Genomic DNA, 23396 nt, shown 5'->3' with positions numbered 1-23396 from the left:
CATTGCCCAGTTCTGCTGTACTCCATGCACAGCATCCTTGCATTTTGAGAAATGCACTTTATTTTTTTCCGGTAATGTATTAGTATTTCTCTAGCCTTGTTCTTTTAATCTTCTGACCTACCTGTGATACTAAGTGTAAGATACTGCTTACTGACTCTCCCGGGCTCCTGAATACTTGCATCTATGTATATGTGATGCATTCCATTCGTGTGATGATCGCTGCACAGGCATTAATTTTCTTAGATGTATAATATATGCATTTTTTTTCATACACAATGTAATACTTGAGTGTTAAACACCGTGCTGTTGTTATTGCTAAAGCAAACATGAATAATAAAGGGGAGACAATTTTTTGGTACAGAATGCTAAGATACAGAACATAGCTTGAAGTGTTTCATCTTGTAAACAGAAGAGATCTTCTTTTAAAGTCTTAAATCCCTTCTAACATTTATCCCACCAAAATGGTAGATGATGTCTGGAATTAGATTTACGCTGCTTGGCATCAGAAGTTGGCATGAACCTGTCAAAAGCTGAAACTGCTATTCTGAGATGTCTAGATACTTCAGTGTAAAGCTGAACAAAGTTGTTTCTTCCAGAAAAGAAAATCTTCATAGCTGATTCACTAGCCGACTTCCAAGTCTGTTTAGCTGCTTTTAATGGTTCTATTTTCCTGAGTAAACATAGCTGATTTTCAATCTTTGTAATGTATTCCGGGTGATTAGTTTTTGTTCTGCAAGAAAGATACAGATGGTGAATCATTTTAGAAAAAGAAACATTTTGCATTTATTGATAAATGCTAACACTGTGTGATATATTGATCTTACTCTGATATATAAATTGTCCCTTCTTTCATTTTTCTCTTAGGCAGAAAACCTTCTACTTGATGCAGACATGAACATTAAAATTGCAGACTTTGGTTTTAGTAATGAATTTACAGTCGGTAATAAACTGGACACGTTTTGTGGAAGCCCGCCTTATGCTGCTCCTGAACTTTTCCAAGGAAAGAAATACGATGGTCCTGAAGTGGATGTGTGGAGCCTTGGGGTGATTTTGTACACACTAGTAAGCGGATCACTGCCATTTGATGGTCAGAATCTAAAGGTACAGTTACAATATGAAAGCTTGGCTTTTATTCTCTTTAAATCTTCTACGTCATTAGTAGGCTCACCTTTTAAAACTTTCTTTTAAAGGAACTGAGGGAGCGAGTACTGAGGGGGAAGTACCGCATTCCATTCTATATGTCCACAGACTGTGAAAATCTACTTAAGAAGCTACTAGTACTGAATCCAATAAAACGAGGCAGCTTGGAAGTAAGTTATTTCATCCTGGGGGGGAAAAAAAGGGGGGTTGGATTAAGAAAGAATAAAATAGAATAATCGCTTAAAACTTCTTTATTTTTCATGATAGGATAGGTACTTTCTTCCTGTTTTAAGATCCCAAAAGTCTTGTTAAACAAAAAAAAAAGAGGAAACGTCCCAGAAACAGTGCAGCTTGAAAACGGGAAGTGTAAATGAGTGAAAGTCTAACCGTAATTCTAGCTGACTAAAGACTATCATTTAAGAGCATTTCAAAGTTCTAACTGCTCCCACTTGTTTTGGTCTGATAATGGAGCTAGTTCAAAATGTGTGGAAAGCAGGACAAGATTGTAGACATCTTCTCCATGGACTTTTTCAGAAAAACAAAAACAGCAGCAGGCAGTAGTACTGTACGCATTTTTGATTTAACTTACCATTTCCAGCATGACCTCTTAAAAATGATAGATACGAGAAGAATAACTGTGATAGAAAACTACGTGAGGTGTTTTTTTTTTGTTTTAGTGCCATAGTACAGATAAACACTAAGAACTCTTTGAATGATAAGCTAATAATTGCTAGTTATTTCTGTTCAGTCCTTTCTTTTCCCCCTTCTGGGAGCTTTGTTTCTGAACAGCTGGAAAATTAACATGCATAATATCTGCTGTGTCCCTTAGTCAAATTTGTTTTGAGGATTTCTACTGAGTTATGATTTTTTTTTTTTTGTTTTGTTTTGTTAGTAAATTAGGTTTTCTCTTCATGGGATGCAGAGTATATCTGCATGTAACTTGTAAAGTGTCTAAAAGGTTCAGTGCTTTTAAGGGGCTGTTTTGTTCCAAGTTTGCTGTATTGGCATGTACTTGCTGGATAACTCTGGAGCTGGTATTTAACAATTTTTTTGTGTAGAGTTCACTCTAAATGCTGCTCTGTTCTATTTGGTGAATTCTCTAACAAAGAGAGACTTTTTAAAATAACATCTACTTACCATAGAGATGAAAGTAGAGCAGAAGATAAATAGAATGGTTTTAAAATAGTATTTGCATGAGTTAATCACCAGTGACCTTTGTTTCATCTTTCTATGCATACTTGTGCAGTAGCGGATGGTGTTCCAGAGAATAAATCCCATTCAAGGAGCTTTTTATTTGTAGTGGCATGACTTATGCTTCCTGGCGTGGATGCTACCTGTGCAAGGAAGCATGCATTTACTGAGCTCTGTCTGCATGCAACTTATTTCAAGCTGATGCTGGTTTGTGACTTGTTATAAATAGATGTAACCTGGAATAAAGTCTGTGCTGAAGAGAATAGTGAATGATGGCTTCTACTTCACTGATATTCATTAATTATGTTGTATTCATTACTGTCTAGGGGACATAGTGCTAAGAGCATAGTCACTTGAAGATGGTGAAAGTTTGGCTTTTTTCCTGTGTCGCGTTTAATTTTTAGGAAAATAGATTTTCCTTTTATTGAACTTTCCTCTAGATTTTCAGCAGTTTCCCTTCAGATCTAATTTCACTTTCATTCTAGGTAGTGTAGTGTTATCCAGTTCTTCTAAAATTCCTTCCTGTCCCTGGAGAGCGGTGTTGGATAGCAGCCTCGCTGGAATGGCGTAGTTGCCAGATTGTATGGAAGAGAGCAAGTAAATGTTATGTGTGACAGGGGGTCTTGAGCCAGTACCAAAATACTAATGACAACTGGCATTGATCAATATGTTAATCTGAGGGAGAGGGACATCACAAACTTTTTTTAAAATGAATGTTCCTGAAATCACGTTTGTTGAATTAGAAAGCTATGGTACGTGGTTTAAAAGATATTACTGTATCTTCTGTCTGAGCACTTCTGAAAATATGTATTTAAAATGAAAGCATGTATTTATTAGAAATTTCTAAAAGTGGAAAGACAACGTCGTCTTAGGTGGGGAGGCTTTTTGTTTATGCTTTGTCTTTTAATTATTTGCTCAGTCCCAGCCATACACCCGCTCAGTTCCCATGCATGTTTTTCCCAGACTATCCAATAGGATGTTTATCAGTGACATTAGCATCAAAGCTGAGACTGACACAGGATCAGCACTGTGTGGGTTAGGCTTAGCACTCTTCCTCTGGTAAGGACCAGGCAAATTTTTATTAAAATGGCTCCTCTAGACTTTTTCATGGTTGCAGCAGAGAGAAACCATTTTAGAAGCAAGAGAATGTTGTTACAAAACTAAGTCTTCGCAGGAAGAGATGGGGGGAAATGCAGTTGGAAAATATGTGGATCTCTCATAACTAACAGGATTTCAGAAAATTCCTCTTCCCCTCCCAGTCTTCAATTCTTTGCAAAGCAATGCTATGTGAAATTCCCACAGAGTAGATTTATGCTTACAAAGAGTAATAAAGCAAATAATTTTGAGACAGACATGTCTTGAGCCAGGCCATATTTTTATTGGATAGTTTTCCTGAAAATTGAGGGAAACCTCATCAATAGTATCTAGCTGGTTGAAACTCAGTTTGGGTTGATCTTTAAGAAATACAGTTTGGGTCAAATCTTTAAATACCCTGACCAAGGCTGCTGCTCTTTAATCAGCTGACTGGAAGCCCAGCTGACCTTACGCAGATGCAATACTGATCCTGGAATTGGTTCATTTGGTGTCACTTCAAAGTGTTAGATTGCAAGAGCCTGTTTTAAGAGTTGTACAGTAGCTCAGTATGCCTATGAGATCATGTGTTTAAAAGACAGAAGCTAGCAAAAGTTTAGGTATTTAACAGATGGAAACCTAGAGCAGATTATATTGAACTATAGGTCTACCTACTGAAGAGACATGAAAAACTGTAAGTGGGAATTGTTGGGTTTGCCTGTTAATTCAAGAAGGATCAAGAAAGGGAGGTAGGATTCGAGCACTGTGATTCCTGTCATCCAAACACCTCATCATGCTTAAACTTTAGGTTTAAATAACAATGTCTTTAAAAAATTGTAATTGCAGATACTGCATAGTACTCTTTGGGGACTCTGTCATGTTACTGCTACGCTACAAATACATAACCAAAGTCTGTTGTCAAATAGACTCATGCTCTGTGTGCCAGAAATGCAATATAGCAATATGTGTTCACAATCCCTTCCCCTTTATCCCCCTCAAAAGCCAAAGAAATCAGTTCTGTGGCAGAACTTTGAACAAATCTTTAAGTCTTACTGTCAGCAAAATATTAACTGGCCCAAGTACAAATTTCTGTATTGTTCTTGTAAGGATACAGTTATTTGGGTCTGTAATTTGGCAGCAGCACTACATACAAAGAATTTGGTTATATCAACGGAAAACTGAGACTATTGCTTTTTGAGAAATAACTTAATTTGGTGTTTACAAGGCATATTTGGAGCCTGTGGGAAACTTGACTCGCTGGCACTTGTTTCACTCTTCTGTCAATCTAGTGAGCAATATTAGCATCTTTCCCTGAAGAGGCGTGTGTGCATGTTGCTGTAGGAAGGCAAATGTTTTTAGGTGCTTTAAGAAATATGAGTATGTCCTTAAGCAGAAGTTGTGGTGGTGGTTAGGGATTCCAGCTGATCAATCTTGCAGGCATATAAAAGATCCAGGCCTCAGCAGAAGGAAATTTTCCAAAGAATGTAGAAGAAATGCTTAAAGTCAATATCTGCATGGCATAGAGAGAGTTAAAAGGCATTTCTCCCTCCAGCCAAACTGTGAACATATTTAGGTCAAGTGCAGTGAGAAGATCGTAGGAAAAAATGACCAGTTGGCATCACGATCTTGAAATGAATGACTCTAGGATGATGCATCGGCACGCTCCTGAAATATTCCTTAGTTTCTAAAAACTTCCTTTGTTACTATTTGAAGGAGTTATTTATTGTGATAGAATTGGGAGGGTTGTAACACCTACGGATCTTAAACCAAGATTAGGGCGTGAGTGTCACTCAGCAAGACAAGATTAAGAGACTGTGGATGCAAAGGGTTCAAAATGAAAGATTTTTGTGTGTTGGAAGTGCAGACTTTTCTCTCTGTAGATTTTTCTGGTATTTTAGGGGGGACATTGTATTGTAAAGGCTAAATAGTAGCGGGGGTGAATTAATGGAAACAAAAGGATGTGAAAGACAAAAGAAGAAACTGTAAGATTTATAATGAATTTTAAGCTGGTTTTCCCCAGACTTGCTGGCACAGACTGAATCGGGTATGGTAAATGGCATATTGACCCAAAGCTCATTACTTTTCTTAGCAAATTATGAAGGATCGGTGGATGAATGTTGGCCATGAAGAAGAAGAACTAAAGCCGTATACTGAGCCTGAACCAGATTTTAATGACACCAAGAGAATAGGTAAGACTTATACAAGGATGTTGCATCTAGTGACACAGGCAATTCTACCTTGTAAGTCAAACTAAACTCTCTATCGGATTTGAGATACAATCTCATTGTACAAGTAAAATGTTTTTATTTAAATGAGAAATTTCATTACAATGCTCTCCTTGTAACTACTGTTGTGACTTCACTGAGCTGACGTGAATCTGCAAGCACAGCAAAACACAAATAGGGTTACAGAATTCAACAGGCAGAAGGAAGCAGATTTTGTTATGAGGGCAACAATTTTTATCCACCAGGGCCGGAGAAAGATTCTGTGTTGGCCCTGTAGCTATTAATAGTTTCTATTTGCCAGTGTTTGTTTTGTTTGTGGAATAACATTTAATGTTGAATAACATTGAACTATGTTGAATAACATAGCTGAGAGTTTTCCAGAAGTAAATAACAACGAAAAAGGGGAGTAGTAGCCTTTTTGATTTTGCACAGCAAAGATGATGCTGGTTGAGTGGAATCCTAGTTACCTGTTAAATTATAAGGTTTTTTTCTATTTTCATTGTTCTTAAGTTGTCAGTAAACCCAAGCACTTATTCTGCTAATGTATCTGGTTCTTCTTACTTTTAGACATTATGGTCACAATGGGCTTTTCAAGAGAAGAAATCCATGAATCCTTAGTAAACCAAAAGTACGATGAAGTTATGGCTACTTACCTGCTTCTAGGTAGAAAACCACCTGAAGTAAGTACTACCTAATTTACATCTTCTATTTTGGCCTTTTTATCTGGCTGGGTTGAATATTCTGATCGTTGATGTTTTTATGAACTATTTTGTAACTTCTTTTTAAAAAAAATTGTAATTGGTAACTTTCCCTTTTCTTATCTTCTTGGATATCTTGTTAGTCCCCATATGAAGAAATAGATGGAATATAGTGTCTTCACATTTGTTTGTAAATATGTTGAATTGCCTTTTTTAAAAGCTAGCTGTTAATCTGAAGCGGCGTGGCTTTTAAGTGCTGAGTCTTCTTCCTGTCATCTTCTTCCTGTCATGTGTGTTTACAGTTAAAATCTGAAATAGTTAATTGGACTAGAGCAATTATTCTTCTGCCTACTAAGATGTGACATCCTTTATTCCTCAGAAATGTACTCATCCTTTCTCACTCGTGTACTGTATTACAGTATGTTTTATTATTTAATAAATAATTGCATCGTAGTCATTAATAAATCTGTAATGGAAGATCTTTTGACTGTTTTGGAACTAGAGGGATCTGTAGATCTTTTGGGACCACAGGGATTTTCAAGAAATCAAGGCGAGACCAAGGCTTTCTTTTTGAAGGAATTTTTTTTCCTGCTGCTTCATTGGTCTTCCTTCATTTCTAAGATAGTGCAGGTCTGATACGTGCGTCTTTGAGCGTATTTTCCCACAACATCTCTGAACAGAATTCCCTTGTGATGGCAGAGCATTGAGGGAATCTGTCAAAAATGATTTTGACTCAAACTGCTTGGAAGAGGTTATTTCTCTTTTCCACTGCTTTTACAACTCCTGCTTCTTAGATATCAACAAACCAGTGGCTGAGTTACATACCTTATAAAGATGTGTTGAAGGCCATAAAAAAATCCTTGAATCAGTAGTACTTGCTTTTTTAGCTCTTCTGACTCAGTCCGATGCATTTTGAAATTGTTCTGAAGCTATAAATGCTCTTTAAACTTAGGAGGGGGAAAAAAAAAAAAAAAGGTTTAGGGAGTAGTTCTTTGGCATAAGTTTTAAAATAGCACAATTTTTGTAACTGTCAAAATTCTTCTAATTTTATTTTGAGCATTCATTAACTTTTTAGCTTTAGCTGTGTGGTTTTTAAAGCACATTAAACACAGATGAAGTGATAAAATTCATCTTGCAGAAGATTAAACTCTGGATACAATTTTGAATTTTAAAAAAATGCCTTTGATTGGAACTCTTCACTTTATTATGCCATAAAAGTAATGTTGAATTTTGTTTATGCTTTGAAAAACTGTTTTTCTTGTAGTTTGAAGGAGGCGAGTCTTTGTCCAGCAGCAACTTGGGTCAAAGGTCTCGTCCTAGCAGCGACCTCAACAACAGTTCTGTGCAGTCTCCCGCTCACCTGAAGGTCCAGCGGAGTATATCAACTAATCAGAAACAACGGCGGTTCAGTGATCATGGTGGGGATGACATTCCAACAAGTAAAGTAACATACGCAATTTAAGTCTGAATGTGCAGTGTTTTGTGAACCTGGCAGGTCCACCACTCTGTGCATTTGTTGTGTATCATATCGTGCTCCGCCGTGATGCTGTTATTCATATGAACGCTTCTGTGGTAAATCTGGGTCGATGTAATTTACAGATTTAATTTTTTGGACTTGTTGCTTGATTGTCTCACTAAGGAAGAGCTTGAGGATGTTTCCTGTTTAGGAAGTAATGGCAAAATACTGGTATGGATAAACTCAAAGGCTGCAAACCATTATGTTTATCAGTACATTTGGTGTTGGGCCCAAACTGTTTGTTTCCAAGAAGCAACAATTTTGCCACGTATTCAGGAAACATTTTCAGGTGAAAGTGGTTACATCAAAAAGGAGTGCATATTTAAAACATTAAATGAAAGGAGAATATTCCCCCTCCCCCCCCCCCAAAGAGAACTATCAAATGACTAAAAATATTTTTTAAATGTTTGGCCCTTTTCTCTGCCTAATTTACATTTGTTCTTTCTAATTTTTCTCCCAGTACTATTCTTCCTCTATGTGGTGTTGTTTTTTCCCAAAAAAGTAGCTGATATTGTGAAGATTAACTGATGTAATTTTATTTCAAAGGAATGTAAATTTCTACTGATGGAAGATTTGCCCCAAAGCATTTTAAAGAATGATGAGGGGGAAAGAACTGTAATTTTTCCAAGTACAAACATGCTTTTAAACAAAGTAGTCTTAGGGTTTTCAAGGGAGAAAGATCTTTCCTAGTGTTTAGAGGAAAAGGTATGTGGCAAAAAGTACTAAAAAATAATTTGGAAAGTAGCCTCTAATTCCTTTTTTCATAATATTGCACAAATTACATGGGTTTGAAATTAGAATTAAAATACTCTTCTAGGTTTTATGTATTGATATGGAAAGGGAACTGCAAATTGGTACTGAAGAGAGAGTGGGTGAAAATAATGTAGGCTGTCAAAGCTCAGTTTAATAGGTTAGTACATGTGCTGAATTTGCAGTCATAGTTGTTCAAATGCTTTTTTTGGACTCGGGGAATTATATTTAGACTACTTTGGCCAAGAAAAATGCAGTGCTTATTTTTAGGTATTATTAATACTGTTTTTATTTGGCAGTTGGTCCCTCAATTCCTCCTGCTGTGTCATACACAAAAAGGGCTCAGGCAAACAGCGTGGAAAGCGAACAGAAAGAAGACTGGGACAAAGATGTCTCACGCAAACTTAGCAGCACTACAGTGGGATCCAAAGGAGAGATGGCTGCAAGTCCACTTGTGGGTCCAGAAAGAAAGAAATCAACTACAGTTCCCAGTGTGAGTGTGTGTGCTTTTGGCATGTTATATTTATTTTTCCCTATTTAAACAAAATCTGCAGCATAAGGTTACTGTAGATTTAATGGTTACTGAATAAGCCACTAAGTCTATTTCTAGTAACTTTTACTGGCAGACAGAAATAGGCTACGGTGGATGTCTTTTAAAATAAACCCTTCTCTTCACCCCACAACTTTACTTTTTCTGACACTAACATAACAGTAAGCATGAGAATGTCTGCATTTGGGCAAGCTGAAGATCTGTCAAGACAAATAATGGATATTTAGGGAAAGGACGTAAGAACAGAGCCAACATGGAGTGCTCTTTTTCTGGTTTCTAATGCTCGTATATCTACAAGGAAGTCAAGGGACTTCCTGAATTGGAGATTTCATCTGAGTGGTCCTACATGATATCCCTCGTGAACTTTTTTCTCTGACTTTGTTTAGCTTTCTGAAACCACTTCATTTTTGACTTCAGAAATGGGGTGAGGTGCGGGGGAACAACCCACTTGTTCCCTGGTGTGTGTGCCTGTTGATGTTATGAGTTATAACCTGGTTCTTGTATTAAGAAATTACTAATTTGCTTGTTCATCTGCTATGATACCATTCGTAGTTTTGTAAACTGCTATCATATTACTGTCTCAGACATCTTTGTTCCAAATAGGACAGTCTGTCTCTCCTAATGAGAGACAAAGCATCTGCTTTGCCTTGTGGAAGTTCATGTGCAGTAGTGTCCGTGCTTAGGATACACAATGAAAAAATATTGCATAGTGCTTAAACAGCTACTTAAAAGCATAGTTCATGTGGAAAAAAAAAAAAATTAAATACACGTGATTCATAATTTAAGATTCAAGTACACTTCTTGCCATTGAGGAGACACACTGTATTAAATACAAAAATTCTGGCCATCTTTTAGTACAGTAGACGTACAGCAGGCATTCTCATTGTCCTTTAGGATTCTATGTGCTGGCTTCAATCTTGGATATTCTGGGACGGTGATATGCATTTCTGCTAGAATTCTCTTTAAACAAAATAAATGCTGAAGTTCATTTAACTCTTAATGTTCTGCAGGCTGCGTCCGCAATACATCTATAGATGCTTTAAACATTTTTATTCAAATTTTAAATAGAGGGCTTTTTCCCCCCACAAAGAGTCTTTGAAATTGTGGCTGTGTGAATTGCATGCAGGAACTTTGAGTATTCTAAGATTAGATTTCATATCTGAGCTTTCCCAAAACTATATTGCCCCAAAGCTGATTACAGTCATGTATGGTACAAGCTGATATGTCGAAAGCATTTCTCTGCTTTGTGACAACTAATTAAATGGAGGATCTTTGCTATGAGGAATGAGAAATTGATTTACTTGCTAATGGCAACTTCAGTATTTGTACATTTTTAGCTCTGTTACTATTTTGGGGACTTTGTGGAAGGCTTTGTCATGGGCACTATTAAGGAATGGTGGTGTCTGATATCGCAACAGTAGTTAAGGTTGAGCAGCTTACACAGAAAAAAAGTGAATTTGTTTTTTAAAACTCAAACATTTAAAATGAACAAACCGAACTTAATGTTCATAATTCTAAAATACTTTTGTGTGATTTTGAGGGTAACATGATGTCAGGGAAGGCAGAATTTCTTAAAAACATTTATCACCTTCGGTCATACTAATCTAACTTTTACAAGAGTTTAATTTCAAAGCCTGTTATCGCAGTTGTTAATCTTCCTTACAAATTGGCTTTGAAACAGTTTATTCACTAGGCTGCTGTAGTAGATGAGGGAGACATAAACACACAGTAAATCTTGCGGAGTTCATGATGTCCCACAGTACCTGAGTTTAGTGTATTTGAAATCTTTTGCCAGCATGCATCGGTATGTAATATTAGCACTCTGCAAACCTCTCCCACCCCAAATTCAATATGCACTGTATTAAAAACTGAGAATTGTACATTATGTACTGAAAGTAAGTCTTCAGCAGCTAATCTGTGCACGGCAGGGCGAGGAGGAGAATGTGAGTGCTTTATGAAGTATGTGCAAACTGAAATTAGTAACAGAAAGGAAGTCCCATCAGTATGTGTTACTACAAGACCTATTTGCCGTGCTATCTGCATCGTAATTTCTGGGTTGACTGACACAGATCGATAATCTTTCAATTTTTCTCTTGAAAACTGTTTTGACAGGGGGCAACAAACTGTAAGGCTGGAGCTCCAGTTGGCAACTTAATCTGTACAGGGAAGCCTTTCCACCAGCCAGATAGATGCGTTCTCTGGGATTCCAGTTTGTTCCTTTGATCCCAGGGGCAAATAATTCAGTAACACAGTATGTGGGAATTGGGTAATAGTACTTAGTACAGCAAGGGTCAGCAAAAATTAAATTTCTCTAAGTTTTCTTTTAGCATTCTTTCAATGGTACAGTAATGAGGTGGTGATTGAGCTATGGAGGGAAAAAATAGCTGATGATATAAATTATTTGTGTTGACAGATTAACCTAGTTCATTTGAAGACATTAAGAATATATATAAACAGCTGAAACTCTATTTGCTTCCAATGCTTACATTTTGTACAACATAATATATAGTAGAATGAAGTATTTTAATTTTAGTCTTAATTTTCTTCTAGAATAATGTATTTTCTGGTAGCGGAATGACAAGGAGGAACACTTACGTTTGTGAACGTTCTTCAGATCGCTATTCTGCAATACAGAATGGGAAGGACAACAGGTATTCTTCAACTTTTCTTGCTTATTAATTTGGGTACAAGAACTGAGGCATAGAAGTTAAGTTATGCAGTTAATACCATTGTGAAGCATGGTGTGGAATACATAAAGCCAAGCATATGTTTTCATCTTGTCTTCCACTGCAGTTTCTACGTTTGTGATGAAATTTATAACTAAATGTGTAGATCTGCCTTTGCCTCTTTTTATGGAATCACATTTATTACCAAGGGTTGTCTTCCAACACAAAGAAACTATGCTCACAACGAAGCAGGCGATTCTGCTGTGAAGAACTTCAGATAGATCACCCTGTGTAGCCTGATCCTTTTTCATTTCTCCTAGTAATCACTCAAAAAGTTGAAATTGTTAAGACTTGTCAGTCCTTTTTAATATAATTTTTTGGGCTAAATAATATTTTAGTCGTGATGGTAGCCAATTTGTATCTGTATGTGGGATGATAATTACACTCGGTTTAGTATGTTATGTTAAATACTATTGTATTTAACATTGCCACAATTACTTTTTTAAAAATCGGTTCTTTGTTCATTCTTGGTGTTAGTTAACCCCTGTACCTGACTGAAACAATAAAGCATTGGCTTTAATGGAGAGTAATAAAACCTGGAAAATTTTTTTTTTTTTAGTTTAAAGCAATAGATCCTAGTCCGATTTTTTTTTTTTTTAAGCTATTTAAATAAAACAGGTAAGGTAAAATGAACAAAAAAAATCCCTAGCATGAAATAACATAATCTAGTAATGATGCATTTAATTTTGGAAACAGGAAAAGTATAGGGCTGTTGATCTATATTGAAATGATGAGCTATGGAACATGTAAAGTACAGCTATTTAAATTGCTTTAAGGAGGTATGTTAAAAAGCACAAAACTAATTTTCAGTATTAATTTCAAATTCTTAGATGGGTGTTTTCAAAAGCATCTCTCCAAATTTTTTTTTTATACTGTTTAAAGCATTTTGAACAACTTTTGTAGCAATCCTTCTTTAAAAACAAAGAGGATAACACACATTGTTTAGATTTAGGGTTAAAATATATACTAAAATATATATTTTTTTTTTTCTTTTCCTGATCTCACAAAGATTGATAGTTTTTTCTTTCAATAGATTTAATACCAAAGCCACTATAATGAGAAGGGATTTTATTTTGAAGTTTTTCATTTTACAATTTTTTTCTTTCCTATAGTATTGAAAAGACAGCCGACTCTTAATCCTTATTACTTTAATTAGTGCAATGAATATGTTCAGTTCTTGGAACATGTTCTGAAAAATGAAGGACGAGAATTTTCTTTTGAGTTGTATTTTTGCCTTTCCTACCATGCACTGTGTGGCAGTTCAGTTTGGATTTGGTATAGCTGAACATCTTGTGCCACTGGGTTATTCATCCGAAATATTTACCTCTTTGCTACAGATATTATTTAGCTTTGGGACTGTTGTTGCTAATACATTATTAATGCAATTTTGTTTATGCTTGTAGAGGCAAAGCTGCAGTTTGTCTTAAGTCATTTGAGTTTTGTTTCAAAAATTGATAACACAGTAGTTTTATTGCTACTTTCATACCTTCCTCGGCACTTAGGCAAAGCAGAAATAAAAGTACTGGTGGAAGGAACTGTATCTTGAAAGGGTTGGCTCAGCCTAGCAGTGGATGGGATACAGAGCTGGTACAGAAGGAGAATATTTTCGCTTGAAGCAGAGCGGACCATTTTGTTTCCCTTGGCAAGCAGCCACAGGTGCTGCTCTGCAAGGCTCAGGAAAGAGCCTCCCCTCACTTGGGGGAGCGCTGCCTTCTTCCTGGGGTCGTGGGCAGGCTTTTGCCTTGTGTCTGTCGGAGAAGTAAACTCCTGCGTGAGCTTTCGCAGCTTTTCAAAATTTTATTTCACTTTCAATGCTTCTTTGAAGGCAGGTTAAGGGGTTTTGGTTATCATGTGCCTGTAGGGATTTTATCTTTTGGAAGACATCCAGCAGTGGTAGCCCCAGGTACTGAAAACCAGAGGATTTTTCAAATTGCAGTGCTGTCACAGTCAGAGGCATTTTACAGCATATTGACATTCTCAAAGGTATTGAAGATGTCTTTCAGAAGCGAATACAATCTTGTGTTGCTGAAGAAGTGTAGTGGCCATGTAGAAGAAGTAGATGTGGCCATGTAGGTAGAAGTAATTCCACAAACACAACATTCCAAGGTGTCACCATGATAGAAAACAAAGTGATTAGAAATACAGACATCAGGCCTGTTAGGTTTTGTGTGTCTTTTTGTTTCACTTTCCCTAGTGATATAACACCTCTATCTATTTAATGGCTGAAGACATTTTGAAGAAATTAATCAGAGTGGAAAGGAATTTCTTGTCTCTCCTGAGAATTTTTTGACTGCTTACCAAAAGTTCAAGATTGGCAACTTTTTCATAGATAAGGGGAAGAAATAATTCAGAATTGCTTTAACGGCTGTTGAGTGGTTGCTGCTTGTGACCACCTCTTCTATAGGTCGGGGCTTTCTGATGGAGCTACCTTTCCCTTAAAACGCTATGGAAAAATCCAGAGGTGAAATACAACAACAGTCACTTCCAAGTGATAATGTGACAGCAGTTCAAAATGTTTAAAGTTTTAGGTGTTTGAGTTTTAAATGAAAATAAGGGTATTCACTTCACAAAAAAGAGTCTCTATTTAATCGATCTATTTAAGTCTTTTGTGGATTTCTTTTTTGGTATTTTTTATTATTTCCATGTACTTTTTGTAGCCTTTCTTCATTATTTTGAATAATGTGTGTAAGCTTTAATCTTGGGAGGAATGAAAAGGCCTAATTTAATATATATGGTGATTTGATTTATGGAAGAACATAATTTTCTCAGAATTTTGTATTCTTTACTTTAGCTGACTAAGGCAGCCAGGTCACTCAGTCTTCTGGTTATTTAAACAGCACTTGCTATATCATAAAAGAAAAAACTTAGTTGTTATTTTCCCTGGTTTCTATGGGGTTGTATGCTAACTTTTTTTTTTCCCCTTTTCATTTGTCTGTCCCTCCTGCCTTGCTGCCATGGTAAAAGCCTAACAGAAATGTCTGCGAGTAGCACATCTTCTGCAGGCTCTACAGTAGCTTCTGCTGTATCAACACGGCCTCGACATCAAAAGTCCATGTCTGCCTCTGGACATCCTATAAAAGTTACACTGCCAACCATCAAAGATGGCACTGAAGCTTATCGACCAAGGTAATAAATGGATTATTATTTCTTTAATGCTGTGCACTTTAAAAATGTTGTTCCATTCATTATATGCTTCAATATGTTTGTAGTCTATTCGAAACTGTCATGTTGCGTTCTGTTTCAAAACAGTAGCTTACTAAAGTAGTGTGGGTATTACAGATGATTTAAGCCTGATTTTGTTCATCACATGTTTGCATACCGTAAAAGAAGTTCCTTGACTGCCTCCCTCTGGAAGATTCTGGAAAACGTAACTACTTAAAAATCTAACTAATTTAGACGGGGGCCCGTACAGCACAGACCATCATAAACTCAAATGAAATACTGCAATGTTAACCTCTTGATTTTCCAGATTACTAGGCTCATTTCTGTCTAAAAGCACCATAGTATAGTTGCTTTTACTATTAACTGCCCAAATAGCTTTATGCATTTATTATTTGTGCCGGATGATTTCTTCTTAAGAAATACCTGTTCAGTTTTGGAGTGCTTGTGTGTTAAAGGTTTTGATGAACATATTTTTCCAGAAGAGGGCTGGGAACGCTTTCAGATCTTACTGCAGTATTTTCTAGCTATTTTCCTTTGTCCTATTATCTGTGTATACTCTTTTTAACTGTTTTTAATACTTGACATAACTTGATTTTACAATGAAAATATCTCTTGATTATTTCTAAGTATGAATCATAAAAGCAAATCAGTAGCAGATTCTGGTTTTAAAAAAAAAAAAGAATCAAGAGCAGAAATTTTTTTCCTATCTTTGAGAAATGGTTGTCATGTAGGAGGGTTTCTAGCATAGTCTTTATTTATGCTTCTGTTTTCCCAGCAGTGCAACTCAAAGAGTGCCTGCTGCTTCCCCATCTGCTCATAGTATTAGCACTACCACTCCAGACCGAACCCGCTTTCCTCGGGGGAGTTCAAGTCGAAGCACTTTCCATGGTGAGCAGCTAAGGGAGCGGCGTAATGCCACTTACAATGGACCGCCCGCCTCACCATCCCATGAAACCGGTGCTTTTGCACATGCTAGAAGAGGGACATCAACTGGTATAATAAGCAAGATAACTTCCAAGTTTGTTCGCAGGTTAGTACCTCGATTTTTAAGAGGGAAAAAAAAAAAAAAAAAAAAAAAACCCAGCCTATAACTAGGGCCATAATTGTGAAGTCATGGAGAATTTATAGTTTAAGTCTGAAGTAAATGTAAATTTAGTTAGAATGCTGCTTGTTTTTTGTGTTCCTTCCAGAACCTGCCTTGTTTTATTTTTGTGTATATTGTAACCATTATGTTTGACCAGATATTCTACTTCTTTATTTTAAAGGAGCAAGAGAACACTGTTCAGTTGTTTGGGTTTTTTTGCTCATGCTTTACAGCTAAAATGTAAAGATGCTACAATTAAGTTAAAATCAAATGAACTTAAATACTGAAAGCAGTGACTTAAAAATGAGTCATTTAATGTTAACAGTGTTTTACTCTTTCAACTGGGTCCAGTTTGTTGCAAGGGCTGTATTTGCAACGATTTTATTGTGCTGTGCTTAGAGAGAATGGGTATTAACAAATTATTTTGGGGAATTCTAAAATCTGTGAATAAATGAGAAGCTTAGAAATGGATAGAAGTCTGGATGACTGGAAATACTAATATTTCAGTATCATGCAGCCTCTCGTATCATGTTGCCGGCTTCTTCAAATGTAAGTTCAGGATTCTGAAAGAAGAAAACCCACACATCCTGGACCTGCGTTCATTCCTGTGATGATGCTAACAGTAATGATACTGTCAGGAGAGGTGCTGGGAAAGATTTTTCCAATACACTGTTTAATATCAAGTGACTGTTGACTTAGTTGTCACAATAGCTTTCCCAAAAGGGGCCTTAATTTTCAGTTTGCCTCTTTCTAACAGTGATTTACCTGTAATTCTTAGGCCTACTTACGGACATGTCCATACTGCACTTTTGTCAGTTTTACAACAGAATTACATCTTGGAAACCTCTGTTTTCTTTGCAGAATCATGCTGTTATGTACTGAATTCTATCATTTGTGTGTGAAAAAGAAAAAAAGAAGAGAAACATTCAAATTCAAAGCTAGGTTAAGCTAATAGTGGCAAGTCGCATGAATTGCGTCAGGTGATATTACAAGGGAAAAGAAAAGAGAAAGCTGAAAATTCAGTAATGTTCCTCATAAAATGTATTTAACCTGGTGAGCTGTTAGTGCGTCAGTGTGTGTCTAAATAATAGCTCCCATGATGACCTAAAAAAAAGACGTATGTGAATGATTTTCTTTTTTCAGAAACCTGAAGATACAGGACTATGATCCTCCATTACTGGTATCTCCGGCACTTACATAGTTGGGGGGAGAGAGTTTGTTCTCTGGTTTTAAAAAGTAAAAAAAAAAGTTACAGCGAAGTTGGTCAACTGTGGTGTCAGTGTAGATTTCCAGATGGGAAGGAAAGGTATTTTCTGTTAAGTAATTAACCAATTTCAAGAGCACAGGCTGGTGTTTTGCATTACAGTTCATTATTATTTGCAAGTAATGGTATCTTGAATTTTTTGAAGAGTCAAAGAATTAATATTTTCATTATGTTCAACAATATTAAAATAATATTGTAAACTGTATTTAGAATTAACATATTGTAAATTGATGTATTTTAAAATTATCTTTAGAACATTTTAATACAATTTCCTATTATGTTTTATACTGCTAAAAATACATTTTCCTATAGTTGAAGGCCTTTGTAGGGTTTTTGTTTGTTTTGTTGCTGGGGTGGGGGGGGGTGTGGGTTGGTGTTTTGGTGTGTTTTTATTGTTTTAAACTTTGGGTTGTTTGAGACTTTTAGTGGCTGGGATTATACATGGGTGGAGGTTCGGGAAGGGTTGCTGTTCTTTTAGTTGGATCACATAACTGCATGCTTTTTACCTTCTGTAGTGTTCACGAAATCATGGTTTAAAGCATACTTTGATTAGGAGGTGAAAGACTTTTTTACTAGCTTTTGGCAAAGGTAAATGCCTTTTCTGGTAAGTATATAAAATAAATGCATAATGAGAATGCTTAATGAATAGGGGATTGAAGTACTTTTTTAACAATGGTTTATGTCGAGTGATACTTCTCTGATGTTAGTTATTAAAGTATTTGTGATTTTGAAGGTATTAAATTAATTGCCTAATTGAAATAGGGTGCTAAAACATTTGTACAGCAGCACTAGGAATGTACTTAGGTGGCTTGTACAATGTATGGATATTTTTCAAGTTGCTTCAGGCTAAAGAGGCATAGTGCAAAACAGTTCCTTAGTAAAGTACAGCTCTAATTCAACAAGATAAAAAAAAAAGATATGTTTAACCTCAAGCTCACCAGTAATCTTACCTAAATCAATGTAACAGCTGATTTGCTTAAAGTTACACAGATGTTGAAGTAACCTTTCTGAACTGGGCTCCAAACATTTGGTCTCGCAAACTCTTAGGCACGTCTTGTCTTTAATCACTTGAGTGTGCTTAAGCATGGGCATGTACCTAAGTGGTTTTGGGACTGAGGTCTAAAGGCCCAGCCCTGAAGGGTGCAGAGTGGAGCCCCCCTGGACTGCCTTGACCAACTGCTCCTCTGTGCTTACTGGAATTACATGCAGCCATTGCTCTGTCTGCAGTAGGTTGAGAACAACATGTTAATTTTACAGTTTTAAAAAAAAAATTAAACAATTACATGTCAGAGCTGAAAGAAGTTAAGGTGTCATAAAGGGAAATTAAAATTACAGCTGTGAAAAAAATACTATTAAACAGTATTAGGCTTGACATTACTGATTTTTTTTTTTTTTTTGTTCAGTAGTTATTTAACATTGTTCTAGATGTAGGTTTTCTTAACTTTTTATTTTTCACCTTTATCATTGAATCTCAACCTTAACTTTGTTTTGAGGGATCCAAGTGAAGGCGAAGCCAGTGGCAGAACTGACACCTCAAGGTGAGGAGCCACTATTAATACTTCGCTCCTAGGTCTTTCGCATCAAGGTTTAAGTGATTTCTTAAAGATTTTTAATCAGGATGTAAACTAGAATAGTGCTTAAGTAATCTGCATTTCAAAAATGTTTTTTATTTGGGGGGGGAGGGGGTTTTGGTGAGGTCCTTTATCCCTCAATTTTGCTTTCTTGCAAGGTATTTAATATAAAGCTTTATTTAAGCATATTCCTTTGAATAATAATGCCCCCTGTAGGAGTTAACCAATCATTTAGGCACTTAAAATCATGTTTTGGCTTATAAATCTTCAATGGTGTTTACTTTTGGTAAACAAATGGAGTACATTTTGTGTGTGTGTGTATATATGTATATATTAAATTTTTACTACAGTTACATATTGTGTTCATTACTAAAGCTGCTGTTTGCCAGCAGTAAACACCTTATAGTCCCTGAGAAATGAATGTCACTTTGCACTGAGAAATAAAGTGACATTCAGACAAAAAGGGTGGTGACTGCTAAATAATGAATTTGTATGGCAACCGCTGTACACAAATCTGTAGATGCGTTGTTAGTAGCAAAGCATTCCTTCACATGCTCATTTTCCAGTATATCTGCTCTTTTGCCATGTTTCAGCATTTGGTTCTGCATTTTTGGTGTGCTTAGCACAGTGCATAACTTTTCATTTTTTATGCTCTCTAATGAACAGGCATTGTAGTTTGCATTCTAAACTGGTCACGTACAGAAAGTATCGACTTACAGTTTTCAAAACAGAAAGCCTTTACTTTAAAAAAAAAAAAAGCGCATTCTTAACAGGATACATTGTTTAATACACAACGCATTTTATCTACGTTAGCCCTTTTCATTTCAAAGTTTATTAGCTGTTGAATTCTTGATGTGGAAAGGGAAGAGAGATTAACCAAATGTTCAAATGAAATGAAGTGTGAAGTTGCTTTCAGCTCTTGCTTTCGTTCTCTAGCTTCCTCTACTTTTTGTCATCCTACAGTGTCTGTTTTGGGCTAAAAGTCGTTTGAGATCTTATCCCTGCCATGCTCTGTCCCTTAATACCAATGTGGTTCTCCGGGGATCACACTGAAAGTTAAATTTAAAATGCTTGTTTTGACTCCTCTCTGAATAGCAACAGTTTATAGACTATCAAAATGAGAACAGCACCTTTCCCCAGTGATGGACAGGGGGGCATCAGGCATCTCAAGTGCCTGGGACAAGAACAGAAATAGTTGGCTGTGGAATTACTTTAAAATAATTTGTGTTGTCTCTCAAAATGCTTTCTACAATGGAATAAGTCATCTATTCAGTAAGGAAGCGTCAGAGTAAGAACATTCATTGGAAATTACTCCCTTGAAATTTTGTCCAAGTCATTTTATCGACTAAAATACTCTGTGTCTACATGTTGCTCTTTCTTCTGTGAAAAAGCTGCTGGCTCTGTACTCAACTGGTTGACAGACAAGCTCTTTACGACCAGCACAAAATTCTGTTTCATCAGTTAAAATAAAGCACATTCTTACAAGGTCGTTTTACACAGAGAGAGGTCAAAAATACATAACAAATGCAAAAGGGGGAAAAGCCAGAAAAGAGGGGAGGGGATTAACTGAAGGCTTGTGAATCGCAGGGTGGGGGTTCTTCCTCTGCTGCTTTTTCAGTATGAGTTACGCTTCAGGACTGTGCCCCTCAACTTCGGTTTTGTTGGTGTATGGCATGCTCCAGATCATGAAATCAGCAGAACTTCAGTCATGCTTTTACATAGATTCCACTTTCTTTGGAGCAGTATGGAGTAACGTGTGTCTGCCGCAGCCACCATTGCACATGCTGTCATCAGAACGTTTTAGAGGAGGGGTTTCCAAACTTGCTTTGCCTGTGTGCCACCACTGGGAGCTGCACCAGTGCTGGCAGCAGCTCCCAGTGCTGTGCCGAAGCGCGCGTGAGCGTAGGCGAGGGCGTGCAACCGTTCCAACTGTATCCATCTGACTCTTTGAATTAGCTTGCGTGTGACTAGTGGTGCGTCAGTCGCAGTTTAGAAACCCCTGTTCTAGAACTGTATTTCTCTTCTGTCTCTTGGCTACACTGCTTTTATATTTGACCGTGCTGTATGTCACTTCTTCCAGGAGTGCTTCTGGGGAGCCAAAAGACAGAGAGAAGGAGGATAGCAAAGATTCGAAGCCACGCTCCTTGCGGTTCACGTGGAGCATGAAGACCACTAGTTCTATGGACCCGAACGATATGATGAGAGAGATAAGGAAAGTCTTAGACGCTAATAACTGTGACTACGAACAAAAAGAGAGGTTTTTACTCTTCTGTGTTCACGGTGATGCACGACAAGATAGCCTTGTTCAGTGGGAGATGGAAGTCTGCAAACTGCCACGATTGTCGCTCAATGGAGTTCGTTTCAAGAGAATATCTGGGACTTCTATCGCATTTAAGAACATTGCATCCAAGATAGCAAACGAGCTTAAGCTGTAAAGAGAACCTAAATTTTTTGGGATCAGGGAAGATTCATACATGATCTACACTTTGAATGTACTGGTTACGCCTAATGTGATTGGCCTGTGAAACTCCCCGTGTAGAAACTGCCCTTATTGCAATAAGGTTATACATAGTTATTCAGAATTGTAAAGTTAAATCCAGTATGACCTATATTAAATAACTGTAGCTAAAGAAGTTATGTTCACATGTACAGGTAAGTATATAGAGCATTCTGTTCATTTTATGTTCATAGAGTTGTATAATAAAAAGATGACTGCTTAAATTCAGATCTTGTATAGTTGTCTAGATTTCTGCACAGACATGTATGTTTGATGCTTTCAGTTGGAAAAGTTCTTCCCTATCATTTACATTTTTGGTGGGTTTTATAAGTCTTACCTCTATCATGCGTTTTTTAAAAAACTTGTGTCCTGAGTCAAATGCACAAAAATAGTTTTCACAACTGTAGCATGACCATTTTTAATTATTTAAAGATTGTTCATGATTTGAACCAAAAGTCGATGAATAATAGGCTTTTGTTCTACACGAGACTGTTCCTGCTTATCTTTGGCTCTTATCCTTGTTATTGGACAGTGTTTTGTTGAGACAAAAAAAAAATACAAACATGTTTACAGTGTTGGCACTTACAGTTTAAAAACTTTGTTCTGCCTTGGGCCAGCTCAGAGCGGTGGGGGAACAGAAACGAGGCGTAAGTCATGTTCTGTCTGCAAATTACAGTGCTTACTCCTGTGGCCCATTAACAAATGTAGCACCAAAATGGAGCACCGTAATTATTTCATTTGAATATCATGGTGTAAAATATCACTTGTTTGCTGCCTTCAGAATACTATAAATTCCATTTTATGGAAATATATTAATATTGGGACTGTTTAATAGCACAAGGTAATCTGAAGTGTTGACCAATTGTATAAGTTAATAATACCACCTCAGGAATTAGCTTGGCTTTTGGAACATGTGCCTCCAAAGAGTACATGCAATTCCACATAATATTTTACAGCTAAACTTGCATTGTTTATAATGAAAAATTGTTGATTTATGCTTTCGTGGTTGTACAGTTTGTTCCCATGTAACCTGTTTGTGTTTAATATTTTACCAGATTTCTTGTATTTATTCCACATCATTATGCCTGTAATGTGCAGCTTTGTAATAAGGCACTTGCCTACAGAAAAGAAAAAAAAAAAAAAGCCCCACCTTTTTTTCCTTCATAATTAATGATTATAAACTATGTAAAACCACTAGTACTGGTACATTTTAATACTTGTTATTTTGTACTGAATTAACCATAGAGGTTGGTCGTGCAATGTTATTTAATGTCGTAATTACTGTAATATCAACATATGGGCCCCATCTGCACACTCTTATGAAGAATAGAAAGTTCATTAAGGAATTGTCACTTTAAAAAATAAAAAGTAAAAAAAAAAGCTGTGGTAAACTCTGTAACCCTAAGTTAGAAGGCTGTAAGTGTAGTAAATGTGCCATTCTCCAATGGCTTCTTGACCGAGATGGACTTTACATTCTGTACTGTGATGTAGCCTTCCTATGTAACAGTTATGTTCGGAGATGGACGTGTATTGTTGCCTTAGAAACAGGGTGGTGTTTGGAAAGAAAGAACTGTAGCCCCTTTTCTCTCTCTCTCTTTTTTTTTTTTTTTTTTCAATCTGATGTTCGTTGAAACAAAATCTGATGCAAGTCATCTTGATTCACTGGTGCACTCTATTAAAACTTACTTGAACAGTTCTCATACTAAAATACTTGTTGTTTGCCCTTTATAAAAGCGCAGTAATTACGGCAGGTGGCAAAACAGCCCAAAGATGTACGAACTTCCGTCTTCAGCATCGTGTGGCTTCAGGATTAGCGTTGCATGGGTTCTGCAGTCTTTGTGCTGAGCAGAAAGTATCAGTGGTTTAGCGATTCTGAGATCTGGATGTCGGGGAGCTTTTCCAGCAATTCACCAAAATCAGCCTCGGGAGGGGTTTGCGTGTCTGCTCAATT

The 23396-nt window shown here is 36.7% G+C and overlaps 1 protein-coding gene across 3 annotated transcripts in view; it reads left to right on the top strand.

The window, feature by feature from the left end:
- Positions 1–22865, top strand: part of MARK1 (microtubule affinity regulating kinase 1) — a 37952-nt gene extending 15087 nt beyond the window's left edge. For 2 of the 3 annotated variants that reach the window (XM_035892599.1, XM_035892592.1), the window contains 11 exons: positions 865–1101; positions 1191–1310; positions 5492–5591; positions 6195–6307; positions 7590–7764; positions 8891–9084; positions 11692–11792; positions 14832–14993; positions 15805–16059; positions 18871–18915; positions 21029–22865. In XM_035892599.1, coding sequence (XP_035748492.1) covers positions 865–1101; positions 1191–1310; positions 5492–5591; positions 6195–6307; positions 7590–7764; positions 8891–9084; positions 11692–11792; positions 14832–14993; positions 15805–16059; positions 18871–18915; positions 21029–21383 — 1857 coding nt within the window. In that variant the 3' untranslated portion in view covers positions 21384–22865. The remainder of the gene's footprint in view (positions 1–864; positions 1102–1190; positions 1311–5491; positions 5592–6194; positions 6308–7589; positions 7765–8890; positions 9085–11691; positions 11793–14831; positions 14994–15804; positions 16060–18870; positions 18916–21028) is intronic. The other variant, XM_035892585.1, reaches the window with a different exon arrangement.
- Positions 22866–23396: the final 531 nt, after the last annotated feature.

This window comes from Egretta garzetta, unplaced genomic scaffold (assembly GCF_000687185.1).
Source record: "Egretta garzetta isolate BGI_Z169 unplaced genomic scaffold, ASM68718v1 scaffold130, whole genome shotgun sequence".
Classification (NCBI taxonomy): Eukaryota; Metazoa; Chordata; class Aves; order Pelecaniformes; family Ardeidae; genus Egretta; species Egretta garzetta.
The sequence above is the reverse complement of the archived record's forward strand: the minus strand, read 5'-3'. Positions and strand labels throughout refer to the sequence as shown.